This window comes from Culicoides brevitarsis, chromosome 2 (assembly GCF_036172545.1).
Source record: "Culicoides brevitarsis isolate CSIRO-B50_1 chromosome 2, AGI_CSIRO_Cbre_v1, whole genome shotgun sequence".
Classification (NCBI taxonomy): Eukaryota; Metazoa; Arthropoda; class Insecta; order Diptera; family Ceratopogonidae; genus Culicoides; species Culicoides brevitarsis.
Window position 1 is genome coordinate 4,063,205 of NC_087086.1, and position 22,961 is coordinate 4,086,165.

At 29.8% G+C, this 22,961-nt stretch overlaps 5 protein-coding genes across 8 annotated transcripts; 3 read left to right on the forward strand and 2 right to left on the reverse strand.

Moving 5' to 3' along the window:
* The first annotated feature begins 21 nt into the window (after positions 1 to 21).
* On the forward strand, positions 22 to 1,059 carry LOC134832146 (oocyte zinc finger protein XlCOF26-like). Its single transcript, XM_063846061.1, has one exon. It carries the CDS (start codon positions 49 to 51, stop codon positions 1,057 to 1,059), a length of 1,011 nt encoding a protein of 336 aa, XP_063702131.1. The 5' UTR covers positions 22 to 48.
* LOC134832147 (zinc finger protein 253-like) lies at positions 986 to 2,584 on the reverse strand. Its single transcript, XM_063846062.1, has 2 exons — positions 1,567 to 2,584; positions 986 to 1,511 (listed from the first exon to the last, which is right to left on the reverse strand). Exons 1-2 carry the CDS (start codon positions 2,110 to 2,112, stop codon positions 1,086 to 1,088), a joined length of 972 nt encoding a protein of 323 aa, XP_063702132.1. The 5' UTR covers positions 2,113 to 2,584; the 3' UTR covers positions 986 to 1,085.
* A 20-nt stretch (positions 2,585 to 2,604) lies between these two features.
* On the reverse strand, positions 2,605 to 3,737 carry LOC134832144 (zinc finger protein draculin-like). The gene is made up of 2 exons (XM_063846057.1): positions 2,874 to 3,737; positions 2,605 to 2,822 (listed from the first exon to the last, which is right to left on the reverse strand). Exons 1-2 carry the CDS (start codon positions 3,729 to 3,731, stop codon positions 2,640 to 2,642), a joined length of 1,041 nt encoding a protein of 346 aa, XP_063702127.1. The 5' UTR covers positions 3,732 to 3,737; the 3' UTR covers positions 2,605 to 2,639.
* A 93-nt stretch (positions 3,738 to 3,830) lies between these two features.
* On the forward strand, positions 3,831 to 5,064 carry LOC134832145 (zinc finger protein 600-like). The gene is made up of 2 exons (XM_063846058.1): positions 3,831 to 4,695; positions 4,758 to 5,064. The coding sequence occupies exons 1-2, from the start codon at positions 3,832 to 3,834 to the stop codon at positions 4,905 to 4,907; spliced, it is 1,014 nt and encodes a 337-aa protein (XP_063702128.1). The 5' UTR covers position 3,831; the 3' UTR covers positions 4,908 to 5,064.
* A 627-nt stretch (positions 5,065 to 5,691) lies between these two features.
* On the forward strand, positions 5,692 to 21,527 carry LOC134832139 (arf-GAP domain and FG repeat-containing protein 1). Of its 4 annotated transcripts, XM_063846051.1 has the most exons (7): positions 5,692 to 6,387; positions 18,246 to 18,607; positions 18,665 to 19,003; positions 19,703 to 20,098; positions 20,257 to 20,427; positions 20,487 to 20,821; positions 20,885 to 21,527. In XM_063846051.1, the coding sequence occupies exons 1-7, from the start codon at positions 6,221 to 6,223 to the stop codon at positions 20,927 to 20,929; spliced, it is 1,815 nt and encodes a 604-aa protein (XP_063702121.1). In that variant the 5' UTR covers positions 5,692 to 6,220; the 3' UTR covers positions 20,930 to 21,527. The 4 variants fall into 4 exon arrangements, with proteins under 4 accessions (XP_063702121.1, XP_063702120.1, XP_063702122.1 ...); XM_063846050.1 differs by having other exon boundaries at positions 18,246 to 19,003; XM_063846052.1 differs by having other exon boundaries at positions 18,246 to 19,003; positions 19,703 to 19,921.
* The last annotated feature ends 1,434 nt before the right edge of the window (positions 21,528 to 22,961 follow it).

Here is a 22,961-nt window from a genome sequence, read left to right on the forward strand (position 1 = left end):
ACAAAAGTCATTAATTTTGAATTTTTTGTCAATTTTATCAAATAAAATATGGAAAATTGTCGTGTTTGTCTCAAAATTCCGACATTTCCGACGGAGCTGAGTCAAAAGGACAAAAAGAGCTTCTTCCAAATCACGGGCGTCGAACTAAACGAGTCAAAACAGGAAATTTTGTGCAAAAAATGTTACTCATTATTCATGGTTGCTATCAAATTTCGCTCTGATGCCATCAAATCCGATGAATTTTTCCAAAAACTCCAGTTGGAAGTCGAACCTGAAGTCAATCCTGAACTAAAATTTGAGGTTTTCATCGAAGAAGGACAAGAAACATTAAAAATTGAACCACAAGAAGCCAAAAAATGTAGGAAATCCTCGAAAGAACCTTACATTTGTCACTTTTGTGATGCCCGGATGTTGCGATATCAAGACTTGGTTGCTCACATGAAAGCCCATAAGCGAGAACGTCGCATGATTTGTCGTTGTTGCGACAAAAAATTCACCGACAAACTCAAATTAGCGAATCATGAGCGTTCGTACAGGCGTCAAAAACTGCGAGGAACGTCTCTTGTGTGTCAACATTGCGGAAGCGTTTACCCGGATCCAAAAAGTTTGGCGATGCATGCGCGGATTCACACAGGCGTCATGAACTTCAAATGCACTATCGAGGGTTGTACAGAAGCATTTCGAGAAAAAAGGGCGTATTATAGTCATTTTGTCCTGTCACATGGAATCAAAAAGCCTTGCGTTTGTTTGGATTGCGGGACTTCTTATACGAATCACATTTCGTTACGAACGCATCGACGCATGCATCACACGGATCAGGAGAAATTATTCGAATGTGTGGAGTGTCCCGGCAAAAAATTCCTCACAAAACGCAATTTGGATGATCATATCGCGTTTAAACATCGCGGCGAACGACATTTTCAATGCACAGCATGTCCAAAGAGTTATGGAAACAGTAAAAATTTGAGGCGACACTTACGTGATAATCATCAAGAGCTTTATTTGGAAATGGTTCGCACAGGAAAACGCATCAAAAAGACCAAAATCGAACCTTCTTAAAAGATTTTTGTGCAAAAATCATTTATTTAAATTTTTTTCCGTGACTTTCGGGGCGTAATTTTCCCTTCTCGAACATTTTGCTCGTAAAAATCCGTATGCGCCTCTCTCAGATGCCGCAATAAATGCGAATTTCGCGAAAAACTTCTCGAACAAAGCTCGCAGAAGAAGTTTTCGCCATGATGAACGACAGCTATGTGATTTCGCAACAACGAGGGATACGGAAAGACCTTTTGACAGGCGTCGCAGATGTGAGGCCCCTTCAGTGAATGAACTTCCTTGCGATGCAAACGTAAATTTATGACATCTTCAAAGGCGGAATCGCAATCGTCACATTGGTACATCACTTCGAGGCCGTGTTTGCTCTCTAAATGTTCCTGTAAATGTCGGGCTTGGTTGAAACTTGCATTGCAATTGGGCTCAGAGCATTTATGACGTCGATTTTTGATGTTTTTCTAAAAAAAAATAATTTTTAAGAGAAATTTCTTTAAAAAAAAATTCAAATTTTACCTGAACTTCGACTTTTAATTCTAATTCGTCGTCAGCTTTAACTCTCCTCAGTTCGCCATTCGCTACCATCTCCTTATAAATCGTTAAATGTGAGTTTTGATAGTGTCTCCGTAAGTTACTTGCTTTGAAATATGACTTTTCACATACTTTACATACGAAATTTTTCTCTCCCAAGTGACTGACCATGTGTTGTTTCAAGTGTGAAGGATAAGAAAATTCTTTTTCGCATTCAGGACACTTCCATTTACTGCCGCTTTGCTGTTTTTCGTGTCTTTGCATGACATGAACTGTCAAATCTGTTGCCAATGAGAAGGTTTCTTTGCATTTATCACAGGAAAATGGCTTTTTATCGATGCCATGAGCGATTTTAAGGTGTTTTGTCATGTCCTGGCCTTGTAAAAATGTCATACCGCATCCTGTTTCGGGACATTTTTCGTGTTTTTGGATGTGAGATTTGACATGAAGTGTAAATGGAGCGAATTTCTTGAAGGATTGTCCACAGAATTCGCATACCAGAGGCTTTTGGGTTGTGTGCAATGTCTTCATATGGGTCTCCAAGTCGATTTTTGTATTAAAAATTGTTGAATTTGAACAAATATCACATAAAAATCCTTCATTTCATCTTCAACTTTTGAAATTTCATCCAAAAATTGATTTTCTTCGTTGCCAAAGTCATCTAAAGGCTCTTCTATTAAATATTCGACATCTTCGGCTTCTTCCAACTCCTCATCCTCGTAAATATATTGAACTTCTTCACTTTTTAATACATTTTCTCGCTGTTCGTTGAACCAAATCTCAGCTTTTTGAGCTTCTTCACGGAATTTTTGGGCATACAACAAGCGCCCTAAACAACTTTTGCACAAATATTCCTCTGTGTCATCGAATAAAGTCACTCCCGTTATTGAACAAAAGCTTTCTCGATAGTTTTCGGATAAGGAACACAAATTTTGGGAGTTTCTCAAGCATGCACGACAATTTTCCATGTCAATTTTTGTTAAAAATTAAAAATTTTCTGCAATTTTTTGTTTGTTTACATCTGTTTAACTGTCATTTTCACTGATTTCATGCGGATTTCATGCCTGAAGTTCCTCATCTTGATTAATTTTGAAGACTTCGAATGAGATTTTGTCTTTTACCAACTGCAAATATGTATCTAAATGACTCGTTCGATAATGTCGCTTCAAATTATAAGCATGAAAGTATTTGCACGTGCAAATTTTGCATGCGTAATCCTTTCTTCCGAGATGAATTGAGACCTAAAATGAAAATTTTTAATAAAAAAATTCAAAATTTCGTTAAAAACTTACCACATGACGATCAATTTCTCTCTGATTCAGAAATTGTTTTGGGCAATGAGGGCAATTTAGCTTCGGACCAAGATCGTGTTCCTTCCTTTGATGATTTTTCAAGACGACATGATTGGAAAATCCCTTTCCGCAGTGACAAACACACGGATGGGGGTTCCCGTGCTTCGTTCCAAAATGTCGATAATACAATTTTTTCCGATTAAACGTCTCTCCGCATCCCGGAAGCTCGCAAGTGTACTTTGCTGCATGGGTCATTTTATGCATTCGCAATTCGTGCTTTCGAGGAAAGATTTTTCCGCAAGTTTCACAAACGACGGGACCATTTGTGCCATTTTCGTGCGTTGTTTCGTGATAATAAAGCTTCCTTTTGTTCTCGTAATATTTGTTACAGAACCGACAATAGTGACTGAAGATTTTTTTGTGATTTGTGATGTGATCTCGGATTTTTTTGTAACTCATAAAGTCTTCGTTGCAGATGTCACAAACGTAAAAATATTCGATTTTTTCTTTAATTTTAACTTTTTCAACAGGAGATGCAGGAGTTGGAGATGCAATTGGAGAAGAGTCGCTCATTGGAGTCAATTCAACGACAGGAAATGCTTCAACTTTTAAATTTTGGGGGACTTCATCGACTTTTGTGACCTCATCCAATTGATTCTTGAACCAATCATCTGCTTTTTGAGCTTCGGCACGAAAATTCCAAGCAACTAAGAGCACTTCAAAGCAACTTTCACACAAAATTTGATCCGAATTTGGATGTAACTCGATTCCCGTGACTTGTAAAAATTTTTTTGCATCTTTTTCCGTCAGCATAACCGGAGGATTTGGCGTTCCGAGGCATCCGCGACATCGAAACATCTTAAAAATATTTTTTTCAGGTCAGTTTTGATGAAATTCAAGTGTTTACTAACAAATCGACGTTTGACAACTCACCTGACAGCTGATTTCAACAACAAAAATGGATCAAACCAACATCCAGTTCTGCGAAATGAAAGAAGAAAATTTGTTTCAATGTCGTGTGTGCCTCAAAAATGTAGATTCTCCGAAAATTCTGTCGCTAACAGACAAAAAGAAGTTCTTCCAGATCACGGGAGTTGAGTTGGATGAGTTTACGGTAGACTATTTGTGCAAAAAATGTTCGCGACAGTTGATGATCTCGTATGAATTTCGCACGAGAGCGATCAAAAGTGATGAATTACTGCAAAAACAGGTTCCTGAAACGAAAATTGATGACTTTGAAGAGCTGCCGGAGGTTAAAATCGCCCTTTTTGAAGCAGCTGAAGTGCATGAAGAACCTGAAAAAGAGAAAAAAGTTGAAAAATTATTCATTTGTGATATTTGTGACGAACGTTTCGAGCGATTTCGTCAAATTTCGGACCACATAAGGGCACATCGCAGAGACCTCGGGCGTTATTGTCGCTTTTGTGATAAAGTATTTGAGACGAGATCCATTTGTTCAGCTCACGAGAGGAACCATATGCTGCGACAATCCACAATTCGACCTTGTGTTTGTGAACATTGCGGCAAAAATTACACAAATTTGCGACAATTGAAGATGCATTCACGCACTCATAACGAATCCTATAAATGTACGATGGAAGGATGCACAGATGCTTTTACGCAAAAACGCGCCTATTACAGTCATTTTGCGAAAAAACATGGAATTGCGAGGCCCTGTGTGTGCGACGACTGCGGAAATACTTTTTCCAATCATTTGACGCTCAGAAATCATCGAAGGCTCTTCCATGACGAGGGAGTTAAAGTCTTCTGTCCCGAATGCCCGAACAAATTTTTGAATCAAGGGCAGTTGGATAATCATATTGTAAGAAAATTGAATTAATTTAAAGGAAATTTCCAAAATTTTTGTAAAATTACCTTTTTTAGGCTGTTAAACATCGAGGAGAACGAAAACATTCGTGCGAAATTTGTTCTCGAAGTTATGGAAGGTCGACGCATCTTAAACGACATTATCATGATAGTCATTACGATCATTATTTGGAATTAGTTAAGACGAAACCGAGATGGAAAATATAAAATACTCATCGAATTTTTGAAAATTTTGAGTTTTTCAGTCTTTTTGTGATAGTTTTTGATAAAGTTGGAAGAAAATATTGATTATTCGTCAGAAATTTTATCTAAAAATAAAAAATTATTGATTAAAGTTAGTATTGAAGAAGGCAAAAAGCTTACCTTAAAGTCTCAAAAGTCAAAATTTTAGATAATTTTTAACTTTTTTGACAAAAGTTTATTTTTAAATTATTAATTTTCAGGGTTTTGTGTCAAAAAAAATAAATTTTTTACCATAAATTTTTTGAAAATTTAAAAAAATAATTAAAAAACGATGAAAAATATCTTTAAAATATTTTATGAACTCTCAAAATTATTTTTTTTCGAATTCTGAAGCTTTTTTGTTTTTTTTTATGAATTTATCCTTAATTTTGTCTCCAAATTAAGAATTTTAACGTCTCCATACAAAAACTTGTTATTTTTCATCTACCTACTGTCAAAAAATTAAAAGATTTTTTGTTAAAAATTTCTTTTAAATTAAAAATTAAAATGTCTTCGACTGAAAAATTTTTTTTTCAAAATTAACTGACCTCGAATTTCTCACATTTAACTCTTAATATTTTTCAATTTTTGCCTTTTTTCATAAATTTCTTCAAAATCCAACGTCTTTTGACTACAAATTTAATTTGAAATACACTAAAACCTCTCAAACATCAATTTTTCTTCCCCCCATAAAAAAATTCATCAGGCTTTAGTGTAAATTTACAAAACATTTTGAAAACGAATCAGTGTTTCGTAGTTCCTCGAGCAGGAAAGACGTCTTTTTTCGTTTGTTACTCGGTCTCAATGACAACTTCCTGGCCCTCCGAGGCTCAAATTTAGCTCGTGTCGTTGTTAGACTCCATTTTTGGTTCAATTTCCGCATCAAAAAGCCACACAAAAGTACTTGAAATTGCAAAAATTCTCGAAAATTCCCTCGGAGTGTCAGACAAAGTGGCTCGCAAATCCATAAAAGGGCTGAAATCTGGAAAAAAGAGCAAATTAAATTCCGTGTGATACTAAAATTAGTCGCAAAACGAAATAAAATTGTTATTTTTTATAAAAAAAAGCAACAAAAAATTGTAAATTTTGAATGTGAAAGTGATTTGTCCGTGTCTCTTCTTCTTCTACGAGCTGTAAATATTTGTACAAAAACAAAAAATATTTATTGTAAATTTGTTTTTGCTAAACATCCAGAGAGAAAAATAATAAAGAGAGAGAATTTAAAAAAATATTTAACGTAAACAACAGAGGAAGCCATCCTACTTACATCCACAAAAATAGTGACGAAGCGATAAAAAATGGCACTTGCACAAAGAAAAAAGCAAGACGATAAAATACTAAAGTTACTGCGAGAAGTGGCAAACTTACCCGGAAACAAACATTGCTTCGACTGCGGAGAAAAAGGCACCACATACGTCAATTCGACGATCGGAAGTTTCGTTTGCACAACATGCAGTGGCTTGCTGTAAGTATTTTTTCCGTAAAATTCACGAACTTGACTCATTTTAGGCATGACTGCGACGAATTTCGTGGAAAAAACCACAATCCAGTTGTTAGAATTTAGCTGCGAGGGGTTTCCAGACCGGTTTTCGTTACAAATTCCTCACATACCAGACACAAAATGTGTGATAGATTAGTTATTTACCGTTTCTTGCACTCTTCGAACAATCACCCTTGAGACGATCTTCAACAAAAAAATTTTTTTTGGCAATTGTCATTCGGGTCGAGAGTGATTTTCCGAGAAATGCATCCGCATGACGTTGTTTACACCTCTCAGCAGGTAGAAATGTCGCACAGATGTTATTTTTTCCCTTGTTATCGGCATCGATCATCGACAAAATGACTCATTTCCTTCGCATATTTTGCAATTAATTATCGCACTGTCTGTTTTTTTTCGAACAGAAATTGTTTAATTAGAACACTATGGCTTCTTTTATGTGCTTTATGTTACATTCGGGTCAATTTCTCGAATAAATTTTCGACATGAAACAGTAATTTCATATGGTAACCAGACAATTTGCATAATGATTCGAATATTGAACTAATATAATGGAAAAGAGGTCATTATCTGATTTGATTGAGTTTGATCGAAAAAATTTTTTTTTTCTGACGCCATCAAATCAGTTTTACTCTCGTTAAAATGATTTGTTTGAGAAATTTTTTTAAATGCAAAATGCATGATTTTCTTCATTTTGAGCGTTAAAAAAAACAAAAAAATGCGTAATTAACGAGTGGTGTTAATGTTTAACGCTCCGTTTCTTCGCGCGATGCGAGCAAATTAAATGTTTGAATTTATTGCGGAGCGATTTCACTTTTACTTTAACTGTTTTTCATTGCGTGCAGAATTAATCATGAGGCATCTCGATGTAATTGAGACAAGTTTGATACGTTATGACGTAATTTTTTGGATTAAATTAATTTAATTATGTTGTTGAATGTGGACTTTGAACATTGATAGGCAGGTTTTTGAAGTACAAAATGACAAAAAGTTACAAAATTTCGAGGTTTCTTTAAATTTTTTGTTTAAAATTTATTTTTTCATAAAAAAAAAATTTTTTGAATTTTAACTCAACAGAAAAATTTTTAAATTGACATCTGTCAAAATTTATTTTTTTTAAATTTTGTTAAAAAAATTGGGGATTTTTGAGACAACTGTTAATTTTTAGATTAAATATCTGTCAAAAATTTTGTTTTTTTTTTTTATTTTCGTCTGAAATTAAAGATTTTTGTTTTAACTGATAATTTTTTGAACTGACAGATGTCAAAAAAATTATTTTTTATAAAATTTTTGTCTAAAAATTAAAAATTTTGAGAAATTTTTTTTCAATTTCAGTTAAAACTGACAATTTTTTGAACTGACATCTGTCAAAAAATTTAACTTTTATTAAAATTTTATCAAAAAAAATAATAATTTTGACTCAAATAAAACTTTGTTTTAATTTACTTTTAAATGTATTTTATTTAAAAAATTGACAAATTTTTTTTTATCCGATAATTTTTTGAATTGACATCTGTCAAAAAATTCAGCTTTTCAAAAATTTCAAAATTTTTTGTATAAAAATTAATTTTTTTTCTTAAAATGAAACTGTTTTTTTTTGAATTCATAGACGTCAAGAATGTTATTTTTATTAAATTTTAGTAAAAAAATAAAAAAAATCATTTTAAATTAAAATTTTTCGGACTGAAAGATATCAAAATAGAGGTCAAAATTTAACAAATTTTTAAAATTTGTCAAAATTTTCATGTTAAAATAAATTTTTAAACTTAAAATTTTAATTTTTCATCCACAAAATAGAAAATAAAAAAAAATTAAACAAAAATAAAACTTTTAAATGTAAAATTTTATCATTTTCTTCAAGAGTTTTAAATTAAAAATAATTTTTCATTATAAAAAAGTTCAAAATTGTTTTTTTTTCATAATATTTCATTGAGAAAACCATATTTTATCAAAAATTCTAATCAATTTGAATACCATGGCGCGCCAGACACAAAAATTTGACTAAAAGCCATCATCGATAACCATCAAAAATTCCGCTAATGATCGCATTCGTGCCAACCAAAGTCCAAATATCGCCCGAAAAAACGCAAATCAGCTTTAATTTCCCAACCCAAAGCATCGCAACTGATTATGATGAGCCAAAATGACAATAAATATCCGATGATTCAGTAAATTTTTGCGTATCATATTACTCCGCGAACGAATGTGTCATACTTGTATCGCTCTCCGCATAGAGAAAAATGTTTCGAATTTCAAATAAAAATGACACAAAGTATATTCATCGCATATTTTTTTATGTGTCAGCTACTGCTTGTCGCCATATCGTCGTTCCAAGTTGTTCTTCTTCTCTCGTTCCGACGCAAAGTCTCTAAGCAACGTGCTCGCCTACTGTATCGACTGACCGATTATTAAGTATTACACAGGCACATTTCATGGAGATGCGACGACGACAACATACTTGCTCATTATTAACGATAATTTTTCGGTCATTAACCTGCGGCGTTTGTTCCCTTGATAAAAAAAAATACTGAAAAAAAATGACACAATGACTTCTTTGTTGGCATTTTTGAGATTTTTTCATTGTTTGTGGCACAATTGCAGTTGTTGACGCGCGAATTTGGGTCAAAACGCGAGGATAACGAGTGTTACTTGTTAAAATGTCATCAACTTTCCTGTCGATATGTCGCGAGAATTGTCTCTAATGAATTATTAACGACTTCAAACGTCGATGTTGAAGGTCGAACGACAATATTTTGTTTGCCCAAATCATTATTAGGCAAGTTACAAGACAAATTTCGACCCAAAAATTAATCGCATGCCGTCGTTTAGCTGCGTGAAAAGTATTTTTCATTCAACAAAAAAGTTTCGAATCAACTTTTTTTTTGTAAAAACTTTTTTCAGTCACGAGAGACGAAGCTATTTAACCCTTTTTCCTCATTCATGTCGTGTGTTAGGTCGTTAGTGTGGCATTAAGTTGACAGAGTACACGTTTTACTTTCATTCGTTTTGTTTTGTTTCGAAAGTGAGTGAAAAAATAAGTTGTTACGAAGACAATTAAGGAACGTTCGTACGTTGTTGTTGTCAAAAATGTCTTGTAAACGACAAAAATTAAATTGAAAATTGAATACAATGGGTCCTTCGAGGGAAATTGAATGAGTTTTTTTGAGTGTTTAACGGAAGAATTTCAAGTTTGTCGCTTTTTTGAAACGATTTAAAGGATTTTCTGCTTTTTAGTCTTTGAATTGTTGTCAAAGTTTGCATTTCTGAAGAGAAAATTGAAAAAAATTGTTAGAAAAAATTTAAAAAAAAGTTTTTTTTAATTTGGATGAAACTTACCTGAAAAAGTTCGAAAATTGCTTTTGACAGTTTTAACGAATTAATTTTTGAATTAACAGTTAACAAAATTTCAATTTTGTTAAATTTTTTAAAAAGGTATCCATAAAAAAAATACTATATTTTTCCAAATTTATTTTTTCTAATTGGAAATTTTTCTTAAAAAATGTATAAAAAAATTCTTAATTTTTTTTTAATAATTTAAGTAAGTTTTTAAATAAAAGTTATAATTAATTTAAATTCGAATGTTAAAATAATTTTTTTTTTAATATTTAAATTATAAAATTTGTTAAAAAAATCAAAATAAATAATTTTTAATTAAACTAAAAAAAATATTTTAATTTTAAAAATTTATTTTTATTTCAATTTATTTATTTATTTTATTTTAATTTTTTCTTTTAAATTTTTTTTTCTTGAAAATTTGTTTTTGATGATAAATTTTAAGATAATACTTTTAAATTAAAATTTATAATTTTTCACAAATTTCTCGAAATTTTTATTATATTCATCCAAAATGAACTTTGTAAAAAATTAAAAAAAAAAATAAAATTACATGAAAAAAAAAATTTAATTAAAAAAAATTTTAAATTATTTTAACGGAAATTTTTCAAATTGACAACTGTCAAAATTTTCAAATTTTCATTAATTTTTATCATTTTTTTTACATAAAATTCAATTAATTTTTAGAAATTTTTGAATAATTTTTTATTTTGAAAATTTTCTTTCCAAACTGATGAAAAATTTAAATAATTTTCACTCAAAATACGCTTTCATGCAATAACTTTTCATTTAACATGTCTCAAAATCAAATCCCATTGCTCGACTTTACGAACTTTAAACTTCAATCCATCGAACGTGAGATGATTTAAACACAAAGTCATTCCGTTGTTCGACACTCCAACGAGTGTTTGCCAAACGCTACGAAAATTTTCTCACGATCATGCATTGAATACAAATAACTCTCTTTACTGCAAGTTCAAACAACAACAAAAAAAAAAAATAGAAATAAAATTAAAGTAAATGACGGAATGGAATGAATTGAAATGAAATAAAATTCCGTTATTACTCGAGTTTAGTGCAAAAATGCAGTCATTTAGTTGATTGAGTTGTTGATTTTCGCATGAAGACGAAGGAAATTCATCAAAGTTATGCAACGACATGGCAGCAGTAACATTACCCGAGGAATGACGTCGTCGATAGCGACACAAAAATGCATTTTTTTGAATTGTGTATTGTTTCTGCAGTTGCTGCGAGTTATTGATGAGAGAACCGGTTTTGCGCTGAAGGACGCACGACACAACTTGTCTTTTGTGTTTTTCGAGAAATCTAAACTTACCTGGCTTAGTCATCAACTTTGTTCTTTGTTTTGTCAAGTCCGTCGAAGTTCTAAACTTGGAACGAGCGAGGAAGGGAATGAACATGCAAATTGGTCTTTGTTGTTGGCGCGAACACTCAAGTCACTTGCTTGCCATATTATTTTAAATAATACGTAAAAAAAATTATTCAAATAGCACACATAAAGCCCATTTGCATTTCATTTAAATGTTAAACAAATGTTTATTCAGATAGAGGTACAAGGGAACGAGAGAGAGGTAAACACATTATGTGCAGAGTAACGAGATTCAGTCCTTCCTTTAGTTTCTCTAAGTAGGTCGATGTCAGGTTTGGAAGATTATTTTGCACGTCTTTGGAGATAAATTTAGTTAAATTGCAATTTTTGTCGATTTTAAGGAGTTAGAACAAAGATATTTAGCTTTACAGTTAACTTTTTGGGCGAAAAAAGACAAAAAAAAATTCCAACGGTTAAATTTTTGAATTGACATCTGTCAGAAAGTTAAAAATTTTTGAGCTATTTAAAGAAAATTTTCATAAAAAATTAATTAATTTTTCTATAAAATATTTTAAAAAAAAGTAAAAACTTTATGTTTCGTATAAAAATGTCTCAATAATAATTAACGGAAAAATTTTAAATTGACAGCTGTCAAATTTTCACCTTTTTTTATTCTAAATGTATTTAAAATTATTTTTTTATTTAATTTGGTAAAAATATTTTAATTTTATATGAAAAGTTGAAAAAAACTGAAATTTTTTTAAATTGACATGTGTCAAAAAATTTAAAATTTTTAAAAAATTTTCATTCAAAATGATTACTTTTCTAAAATTTTATTTCATTCACAATAAATTTAAATTTATTAAAATAAAAATTAAAAATGTGAGCATAATTTTTAAATTTTTATTCAAAATAAGAGATTTAACTGTAAAATTTTTAAACTGACAGATGTCAAAAAATATTTTAAAAAAATAATTTTATCATTGATTTAAAGAAAATTACACAAAATTTATCTTTTTAACTATAAAATTTTTGAATATATTAAAAATTTTAATTGACAGCTGTCAAAAATTTCAAATTTTATAATTGACAGCTGTCAAAAAAATTTAATTTTGAATGATTTTTACCTCAAAAAGATTTTTTCTCAAAAAAATTTTTAAGAAATTTCATCTTTTCATATTAAGAATTTTAAAATTTGTTAATAATTTTAATTTTTTAGCTAAAATTAAAGGATTTGATATGAAAATGTCATAATTTCAAACTGACAGATGTCACAAAAACCCAAATTTTTGTAAATTTTACCCTCAAAACTTAAATTTTATCAAAAAAATTTTAATTCCAACCGAAATTCTATTAAAAACTTTGTCTTTTCAACCCGAAAGTAGGTCTCCGAGTCACAAATGACGACACATTCGCACAACTTGAGTGACAAATTTACGATTTTAACCCGATTTGCCGTTCTTAACGGCAAGAAATCCGATTGTCTGATGATAAATAATGGTGAGAATATCCAATTCGCTGCCTGTCTATGCAGAAATCCAATGTACTTGTTGACACACAAAACGCAGCAACGATCACATTATATTCGACAAATTGCCAGTATTATGCCGTGATATCGCCCAGAAATGATGACGACTTTCAACTTAAATAACTCTCTGGCTTGTGTTTCTTTTTTTGTTGATTCTTCGTAATGATTTGCGCAATTAGACAAGATTTTATGTGTAAATCGACGCCGCGTTGTTTATTTCGAGCGCGAGATAAGAATTGCGATGAATAAGCAGCGAATGGCGATAAGAGACTTTCTTGCAAGGAAATTCCGCATTTGAATTCGAAACGAGAAAAAAAGTTCAAGGCATGACAGATTGACGAGCGACTGAGAAAAAAATTGACACACTTGAATTCACTTTGCCGGCATTTAAATTACTTAGTGAAGCCGAACACTGCTCCGGTCTACATTACGAGCGATCGACAACGTATTATTACAAAACTAAACACAAACCCATTGTTCGTCTTGAATTTCTGAAACCAATAATTTTTTTTCCGTTCGCGCAATTTCGTGTCTAACGATGAACCTGAGAATGGAAATCAAGGTTGATTTTTGTTTTTTTGGCATTGTTTCGATTTTTATTCAACGCAGAGTGTGTTTTTTCAAATTATTATTCATAAAAAATAAATAATGAACGCCTTGTTACTCAACGAAATGTTTGCTCGAGGAGAAAGTTGTGAAGTCGCTTGCAATCTAAAACTGCAACGAGACAATCCCACACATTAATCGCTCTCGGGTGGCTTTGATGGTTAATAAAAAGGCATTTAAGACACGGTAACGCGACAATTTAACTCGACGATGATTAAAAATAACTATAAATAATGGCGTGGGAGGATGTTTTTGTTACAAAATTAGATTTTTTGCTTGTCATGTAAACTTGAACAGTGACGCGAATGAGGATTTAAATGTGAAATGAAGGAAAAAATTACGGGGAATGGCAGGAAATTGATGAAATTGGTTGAAAATCTTCTCGGAAGGCGTTCGATGTTTGATTGGAGATTAAAAATTATTCGATTTTCTTCTCGGAAGGCATTAAATTATCTAAAATTCTCAAAAATTTCATATCGAATGCCTTTAAAAGTCTTTGAAGAAACAGAATAATAAAAATTTATTCTGAAAAAACATTAAAATCGTTTGAAAAGACTAAATTTTCTTCTAAAATATTGTTTGCAAATATTTTTAAGACAAAAATCATCTGAAATTTTTATCGTAAGTCTTTCAAAATTTCTCAAAAATCAATAAATTTAAGAATTTCTTAAAAAAAAGTTTTTAAAAATTTCTCAGAAGTTGAAAAATTCTTAAATTTTTCGCTCATAAGTTATTCAAAAAACCAAAATTTGTCTAAAAAATGATTGAAAGACTTTCAAATTGAGTTCCATGAATTATTAAAAGTCTATTTTAAGATCAAAAGTTCTGCAAATTTCATACGAAAGTCTTTCAAGGAACAAAAAATGATGAAAATTTCTCATTGAAAGCCATTAAAAGTTTTTCAAATGACAAAATATTAACAGAATTTGCGCTTAAAAAGGTCTTTTAAGTCAAATTGTAGACCAAAAATTGTTAAAATTTGTACTTAAAAGATAAAAACATTGAATTTTCATATGGAAAGTCATTCAAAAAATGAAAAATAATTAAAATTACTTCAAAAAAGTAGTTAAAGATCTTCCAAAAGATTAAAATTATCAAAATTTTGTCACAAAAGTCAATAGCAATCTCTCTTAAAGAACAAAAACTGATACAAAATCATCCTCTAATGACTTTTTCCATCACGCTAAGTCTCCAAAAAGCCATTTTTGTCATTGTTTCTTCAATGTAACTACCGACGAAAAGGTAAAAACACATCCTTTCATGCCTTTTCATGCCTTGACAACAAAAAACATTCCTTTCCTCATAGAAACGCTCATTTGCGTTGTTTATGAACTCATTGTTCTCCGAATTGTTTGATGTTCTTTCGTCCTACGACTCCAATTCCGAGAACAAAATACGCAATGCGACCAAACTTTTTGATTACTCGCCTTTTGTTGTAATTTAATTTAAATTAATTTTAAACTCTCGTAGGTGTTGAGCATTGTTGATGCTAAAATAGACAAAAGAGAGTGAGAGAAAAACTTTCAAAAAGCAATGAACATTAATAAGAACCGACCTTCCATCCAGCAATTATTTATGTAAATTGAATGTCACGTCATTTGGATGTCAGTCGGTAACATTTTGTGGCAAATACCCTTTTTGCCTTTTTTCGACCGCAACTTTTGATGCGAAATTATTGGAAGAACGACGAAATTTCCTTGACCTTTATTCACGGCTTGTTAATAGTAACCAATTATTTCGTGTCGTTTTGTAGCAATTCGATGGAAAGACTTTGTTCTTCACACTTTGCGGAGCACTCACACAGCGACGACGACGACGATGGTGTTTGACCTGTAAATTGCGTTACTTACCGTACTCTGTTCGTTAATTTCCTTTTAGCAATTTCATTATTTCATACTTGACTGCAGCGCAGTTGTGTGCTAATGTAAGTGAGTGCTAATGTAACCGTATCGACGTCGCTTTTTGTTCACAGTTTTTGACGCACGGAAAGGGGAAAACCTTCTTCGGGAACCGTTTAACGCCCTAAATTGCACCTAAAAATAGTTCAAGTGTTAAAAAGTTGTCAAAAATATTTAAAAAATTAATTTTAAAATATTTTTTTTTTTGATTTTGAAAGAATTTCATTTAAAATTTCTTTAAAATTTAAAGGAAAAAATTTAAAAAAAAATCTTCAAAAAAAATTTCAAAAAATTTAGAAAATTAAAAATTTTCAGATCAATCAAGGGAGAAGTTTTATACTTTAAATACTCGAAAACTTAATTATTTTACCTGAAAATGAAAAAAAAAATTTTTTGTTTTTATAAAACTTTTAAAAAACTAATTTTTCTTACCGTAAAGTGTCAAATATTTACGATTTTTATCAAAAATTAAAAAAAAAATCCTACAAAAAAAAATTTTCTTACCCAAAAATTTAAAAAAATTACGACTTTCAATCAAAAATATTTAAAAAAAATAATTTTTTAAAAATTTCGAATAATTTCAATCAAACTCCTCATCATCATCGACATTTCCCATCAAATTTCTCTTTGCTGCCAACAATCAATTGTTATTCTCTCTGTTGTTTCTTCACAAAAAGCACTTCCCCATTGTTTCCATGTCATGCCGCGAACTAGTTGACCACCGTCGGAGAATTGTCTGAAGTGCCCTTTAACCAAGAAAAATATTTTCTACTCAATTGCTCGTTCAATAACTGTAAAGAAAGACAAAAAATCATAAAAAAATTGACACACCCGAAAAAAAAAATTTTTTTGTAAGAAAAAAAAAACTTACGGTTTTTATCTAATAAACACGATGCACGATGAACATTTAATTATCCGAAAATGGGACAAACGTGACATCGAATCAAATTAACCAATCAAGAGTGCATTTACACGTTAGATGTCTCGTTTCTATCGTCAACGATGTCGTCGATGTCTCATTCCAATTATTTATGTGTTAACGAGATTGGTATTTATGAGAAGTTTGCGTTAAAATTATGACTTGAACGCTTTTTTGTGGAAATTTTCACATTTTTGTACTCCTCAGTTGAATTTTTTAAGCTAAAAATCATAAAAAAATAAATTTTTTATTAAACTTTCTTTTTGAAAATATGAAAAAATCAACTTGAATAAATTAAATATAAAATTTTGACGAAAAATTCTAATTATTTTGCAAATTTCACAATTTGCTACTCCTCATATGAATTTTTTGAACTAAAAAGTATACAAAAATAATTTTTTAAATTAAATTTTGTTTGTAAAAACATGAAATAAGCAACTTAAAAACCTTAATTTTATCAAAAAAATTTAATTTTGTACAAATTTTACATTTTTGTACTCCTCATTTAAAATTTTGAGACTAAAAATCGTACAAGAATTAATTTTTAATGAATTTTTTTTTCCAAAATGAAAAAAAGTGACTTAAAAAATTAAATTTCATCAAAAAATTTTAATTTTTTACAAATTTCACATTTTTGTACTCCTCATAGCAAAAAAGACAAACGGACAAGACAGACAAAAATTGATTTTTTCTTCAATTTTCTTCTTCTTATCGTCAAATAATCAACACGAAGAAGCCAATTTCATCAGGAAACGAAATATCCGGTAACTTTTTCCCTCTGATAACATTTGTAAATGAATTACTGCTATCGGAAATTACGTTCGCATGAACCGATTTTTGTATCGAACAGATAAGATATGCAACACGTTCCCCCGAGAAACGTAAATCGATCCGATGCGATGATGTCTTTCTCTCCAGAGACACTAAATTCACAAATTTATTACAAATTTCATCGCTTCTGCTGGTATGATGACCCATATTCGCAAATCTAATAAATAAAAGAGGACACAGTTTGCATTTTGTTTCACTTTGTTTATAAATAGCTTACTTGTTATAATCATAACAACGCGAGCAACGAGTTTATCTACATGCCCTGCCAGTTCGTGAATTGAATAAATTCTCGCAAGATAAAAATAGATTTTGTACGATTAGACGAGTTTTTTGAGAGAATTTTCTTGTAAAATCGGTCGAAGGTCAGTGTCAAGGCGAAACAAAATAAAAAGTGAAAAATTTGTTGTTATTAATTATGTAACGCGCTAATGGCATTTGACAAAGCGAAGGATTGGCCACGTGAAAATTCAACAATTTTCATAGGTTTTTGTTGTTATTGACGTTGTTGGGCGCACGACGTCACGGAATGAATGAAAGTGAAGTATTTGTGTCGAGCGGTTGTTTTGTGGGTGAAGAAATCAATATTTAATGGCAAGCGAAAAAGAATAAAAATGTGCATGCTATTTTTGTTTTGGTGAAACTCATATAAAATTTACCAATTACTGTGGCTGAATGGTAATTTTTTGCTGTTTTGTGGTATTTTTGTTCCATATATTTTTTTCTTAAATATTTTTGATGGAAAATTTTGGGTGTATTTTTTATTTTTTTTTATATACATTAATTTTTTTCTATTTAATTTCTCCAAATTAATTAAAAATAAAAAATTAATTAATGAAAAAAAAATTATCAAAAAAAATCAAATAATTTTTAAAATAAAATTTAATTATTAATAAATTAATTAATTTAAATTTTTCACTTTTTATAACTTTAAAATTTGTAAAATAAAAAATTATTTTTTAATTAATTTTTTTCAATTTTTGTTGTAAAAAAATATATTATTATTATTATTGAATTTTTTGAAATATTTCGTTTAAAAAAAATTTTTTAAATTTATCCTTTATTTTGAAATATTTCAGAATATTTTTTTAAATTTAACTTTTGGAAAAATAATTTTATTTTTTGAACTATTAAAATTTAAATAATTTTTTAAAATTAATTTTAATTTTTATATTTTTTCAATTTATTTTTTTTATTTTTTTAATTTTTTAAAAATTAAAAATAATTTTTTATTTACTAAATTTAATTTTAAAAAATTATTATTTTTTTTTTTTTCAAAATAAAATTATTATTAATTATTTAATTTATTCTTTTATTTTTTTTTAAATTTAATTTTTTCACAAATAAAATTTCTTTAACAAAAGCATATTTTTCTCTTTTTAGACGTGGTTTGACGCCTCCTCATCGCATCAAATCGATTTCCATGGCAACATTTACGCAGGAGGAAATTGATTTTCTCAAAGCTCACGGAAACGAGGAATGTGCAAAAACATGGCTCGGGCTGTGGGATGCAAAACGTGCAATCAAACAAGATCATCGGGACTTTATGATCGACAAATACGAACGGAAACGTTACTACCTTGAGCCAGCTAGTCCCTTAATGTCAATTCCATCCGGTAGACAACTCACGAATGGCAGCACATCGTCAAGCACGACGTCGTCGACAACAAATGGAAACCAAAATCCAAAGTCGTCTGACGATTTGCTGCAAACGATAAATATTACGCCGCCATCTAAACTGCGTCGTAAGCCTGTGATTAAAGTAAAATCACAGAAACGAAATACTAATCAGAATTTTTTAGAATCCTCAAATGCGACACAGAACGGCAGTCCGATTTTCAAAACGGTTGGACCTCGTGCGGTAAATGGGCATCGATTAAACAACAACGGAACGACGACGACGACGACGAGTAACTCGAGTACGGGCAGTGATGTAACCAATAGTAGTGCTAACAAATTCACACCTGATACAGATTTTGTCGCGGATTTCAGTAAAATTGACATGTTTAGTGATATAACGCCAAATAACGGAACAAATGGAAGCACGAATGGCAGCAAAAGTGATAGCGAGAGCAGTAACGTCAACGGGAATATGGAATTTTTCGCCGATTTTGAACACAATCAGATTTACAATGCAGCTGGTAAGTTGAGATTTTGCATTTTTTCTTGCTTTAGGTGTAAGTTGATTGAAGGCTTCCTTCTTCTTTGACTCAGATTTTGTGAGAAAATTGTTCAATTGTACCTAAAAAGTTAAAAAAAAATTTAATAAAAATTAATTTTAAAAAATGGAATATTTTGAGCCTTGAAGGTATAAAATCTTAAAAAAAATAATTTTAATGAATAAAAAAAAAATTTTTAATTTTATAGATGATAATTTTCAACAAAATCTTAATTTTAAATTAAGATAATGTACGAAAAAATTTCGAATAAAATTTAAATTTTTTGAAATTGAAATTATTGAATAAAAAATTCTTTTTTTCTTTAAAATTAAAATTTTTCACAAATTCTTGAAAATAAAAAAAAATAATTAATTAAAAAAATTAATCTTTAAAAAAAGAAACTATTTTCTCGAAGTCAAATTTCGAAGAAAAATATTTTTAATTAATTTTTTTAATTTAATAAAAAAAAATCAAATGTAATTTTCAAATTTAAAAATTTTTAAAAATCAACAAAAATCCCAAAAATCTTAATTTTTGAACTTTTTTCAAAAAATTAAGAAATTCGGATAATTTTCTCGCAAAATAGCAGTTACTTCTCGTAAAATAATGTCTGTAAAAATCTTTCTTTCTCTTATTCTGTATGACTTTCCATTGAAAAATCGTAATTTTGGATAAAAATAGAAGATCCCGCTCAATTTCTCTCGAATATTAACTTTTTTGGCAATTCATCACCGTCGTCGTTTGCCAAATCAGAGACAACCGCAACAGCAACAACCGGTCAACAGCAATTACTCGACAACAACAATTCCATTTTCGATTTCAATTGTAACTATAACAATAATAATAATGCCGTAACACCGCAACAATGGAATTATTGGCAAACTTTTTCTGTGCCGTCGTGTAATAACAACAATAATAATGTCATAAGTAGTTGTAATAATAGTACGATGATGCATTCTCAACAACAAACCCATCCACAAAACTTATCATGGACTTCCTTTCCGAATAGTTGTAACAATATTGCTCAAAGTGTCTCCTCTCCGTCGCCAGCTCCTCCAACAGAAACGAATCGTTGGAGTAAGTCTGACGTGATTTGATGATTTTTGATGTTTTTTTTTTGTTTTGAGGAGTGCCCTTTTTTGCTTGTTTTTCCTTTTTTCGCTTTTTTCCGTTCATTTTGTGCTAAAAAAAATAAAAAAAAAAGAGAAATTAATTAATTTATTAATATTTTTTAGGTCTCCCGATGTCTGTGAGCTCCGTAAGTTCTTTGTCATCTTCCAACACATTCAGTTCGAACACATCAACGCCATCCGTGGACAAATATGCGGCATTAAAGGATTTGGATGAGCAGTTCAAGGAGATTAAAATCCTCGGAACAGACACAAATACGCCAATAAATCCACAAAGTAAGATTTTTCTTATCACATTTCCATCGAAAAAAAATCTAATTCTCACAATTTTTCAGGTTCTTTAGCAAATCCCTTCAAAAATCCATCCCTACAGAGTGCATTGAACGCCACAAACAACAATTCTCCCGCATCAGCTAGTCCCTGGTCGAGTTTTGACAACAAATTAATGAATGGCACGACAACGACGAATGGCGGATGGCCCGCAGCAACAAATGGCTTTGCGCCGCAACAATTTCCAAACGGCTTCACGAACGGATTTCAGTCAAATGCGAACCAAAGTATGTTTAGTAACGGCTTCATGGCAACAAATAACGCAAAAATGGGGGGATTTAATGCGAATAACGCTGCGTTCGGTTTTAGCCAAGGAAGTACTTTCAGTAATCCGTTTGTGGTAAGCTCGAAATTCTTCTTTTCATGAGAAATTTTTACTAAATCTTGATTTTTTTCATTTTAGGCCGCACAAACAGGCACCGTGAATTCGAATAATCCATTTCTGTAACTCTCCAAAAGAAATTTTCGTCCATTCTAATGAATAAGAAAACAAAAGAAGAAGAAGAACCAAGAAATTTATTACTAAAATGACTCTTAGTAAACTAAAAATATTTAAGAAATTATTATATATCATGTATAATGTCCTTTTTAACTCCATTTTAATTAATTATTATTAAAAAATGAATTAATTGTAGCTTATTTTTTTTTAATTTTAACGGATTTTCCGAAAGTATTAAATAATTAGACGAATTGCAAACAAAAAACAAAAATCGGTTTCCAGATCTGAGGAAAAAAGCTTTGCAAGCAACAAAAAAATTTTAGTTTAAATGAAAATAAATCAAAATAAATGCCTAAAAAGGCATTTTTGTGGCCTTATATTACTTTTTTCTCATTAAATATACACTCGCTGTATTTATTGAAAGAAAAAATTGAATGAAAATTGTAGGATCAAAAAAGAAAGTGATTGATATTTTTTTAGCTAGTTGTTTCAAAAAATTAAAAATGCTTCATAAAGTTATTGTATGTTGCTTATATTTATCAACTACTTCTCTTCTTGAAATTTAAAAAAAATAAAATAATTGCTAAAAAATGAAGCTTAAATATTTGAACCATCTCAAGAACAAAAAAAAAAACAAATTTTAAATTAGTAAAAAAAAATCTGATTCTATATCTATAATGTTAATGAAAAATTATATAATAAAAAAAAGAAAATTAAATAAAAAATATATACCTAAATATTATTTAAAAGAAATTGAAACAAAAAATGTGTTTTTTTTTCTCAAACTTGGAAAATTTTTTTTTTACGCTAAATAGCTTCAACTTGAGATTTTTTTTAATTATTTTTGCTAAAAATATCATTTTTTTTAAATAATTAAAATCGATCTTTCATTAAAAATGTCAGAAATTTATTTTTAATTTAAAAGAAGGTAAATTTTATCAAAAATTATAAAAATCTTCAACTTTTTATTGTTTTTATGAACTTACCCGTTAAAAATATTTCTCGTCTTTCCTCAAAAATCGTTTTTCTGTGAGCCCTTTTTTTCAATTTTATTTTCATCGGATGACTCTTATTGAAAATTTTTGATTTGTCGTTTCGATTTTTGACCTTTCAAATGACTTTTTGATATGAAATTTGAAAAAAATTAAAGAAAATATAAAATTTTTGAATAAAAATAATTTCTCACATTGAAGGTATGTGAATTTTTTAGCAAAAAAGTTGTCGGCGTTAATTCTTTAGGCGTTTTTTATATTTATCAATTTCATTCGTCTCACTTCCTATTTTTGATAGATTTTTTTTTTATTTTTTGAGTCTTTTTAAAGAAATTTGAAGCAACTTTAAAAATTTACCTTCTGTAAAATGTTCGAAAATTTCATATTTTTGTGAAATTTCTATGAAAAATCCATCACTGATCGCCTTTACTGCAAAATTTCTCACATACCATAACAGAGACTTGCGCTCTTTGAATTATTTGTGAATCCTTTTTGCCATTCACGTGTCTTCTCCGTATTTCGTATGTAAATATGTTGTTACAGAACTATTCGTGTTTATTTTGTTCCTTTCCTTCGTTGCTTCTGTTTGAATGATGAATGAATTGAAAACCAATTTGGCGGAAAATGCTTTAAATAACATCCTCTTCAAATGTCGTTGAGCAGCAACGAAGCACATGAAAAGTGTCCTTTTGAATAAATTTCTCTCAATTCAAAAGCGACGCGACTCGTTAAGGACTTTTTAAGCGCCTTTTTACACGTTTTTGCTTGAATAGAATGTTTAGGTAAGAAATTTTTGAAGAAACTTGTTGAACATAAAATGTTTTTCTATGGGACTTTAAAGAGGAATTACAGAGAAATTCACGTGTTTTAATAAGAATTTTAAGTGAAACATTAAAATATTAAACAAACAAAATTTTGAGATGAAAAAAATAATGTTTTGTTAAAATAAAACAAGAATAATTTAAAAAAAAAAATATTTAATTAATAAATAAATTAAACTTTTACAAAATTATTTTTTTAAATTTTATTTTTTTTAATTATTTTAAATA

Excerpts from the sequence above, each read along its gene's own strand:
- LOC134832144 (XM_063846057.1), bottom strand. The coding sequence starts at position 3,731 with ATGTTTCGATGTCGCGGATGCCTCGGAACGCCAAATCCTCCGGTTATG. Across the intron at positions 2,823-2,873 it reads GAGAAATTGATCGTCATGTG|GTCTCAATTCATCTCGGAAG; the intron begins GTAAGTTTTTAA and ends TTTTCATTTTAG.
- LOC134832145 (XM_063846058.1), top strand. The coding sequence starts at position 3,832 with ATGGATCAAACCAACATCCAGTTCTGCGAAATGAAAGAAGAAAATTTG. Across the intron at positions 4,696-4,757 it reads GGCAGTTGGATAATCATATT|GCTGTTAAACATCGAGGAGA; the intron begins GTAAGAAAATTG and ends TACCTTTTTTAG.
- LOC134832147 (XM_063846062.1), bottom strand. The coding sequence starts at position 2,112 with ATGAAGACATTGCACACAACCCAAAAGCCTCTGGTATGCGAATTCTGT. Across the intron at positions 1,512-1,566 it reads AATTAAAAGTCGAAGTTCAG|AAAAACATCAAAAATCGACG; the intron begins GTAAAATTTGAA and ends ATTTTTTTTTAG.
- LOC134832139 (XM_063846050.1), top strand. The coding sequence starts at position 6,221 with ATGGCACTTGCACAAAGAAAAAAGCAAGACGATAAAATACTAAAGTTA. Across the intron at positions 19,004-19,702 it reads TCAGATTTACAATGCAGCTG|AAGATCCCGCTCAATTTCTC; the intron begins GTAAGTTGAGAT and ends GGATAAAAATAG. Across the intron at positions 20,822-20,884 it reads CTTTCAGTAATCCGTTTGTG|GCCGCACAAACAGGCACCGT; the intron begins GTAAGCTCGAAA and ends TTTTCATTTTAG.
- LOC134832146 (XM_063846061.1), top strand. The coding sequence starts at position 49 with ATGGAAAATTGTCGTGTTTGTCTCAAAATTCCGACATTTCCGACGGAG.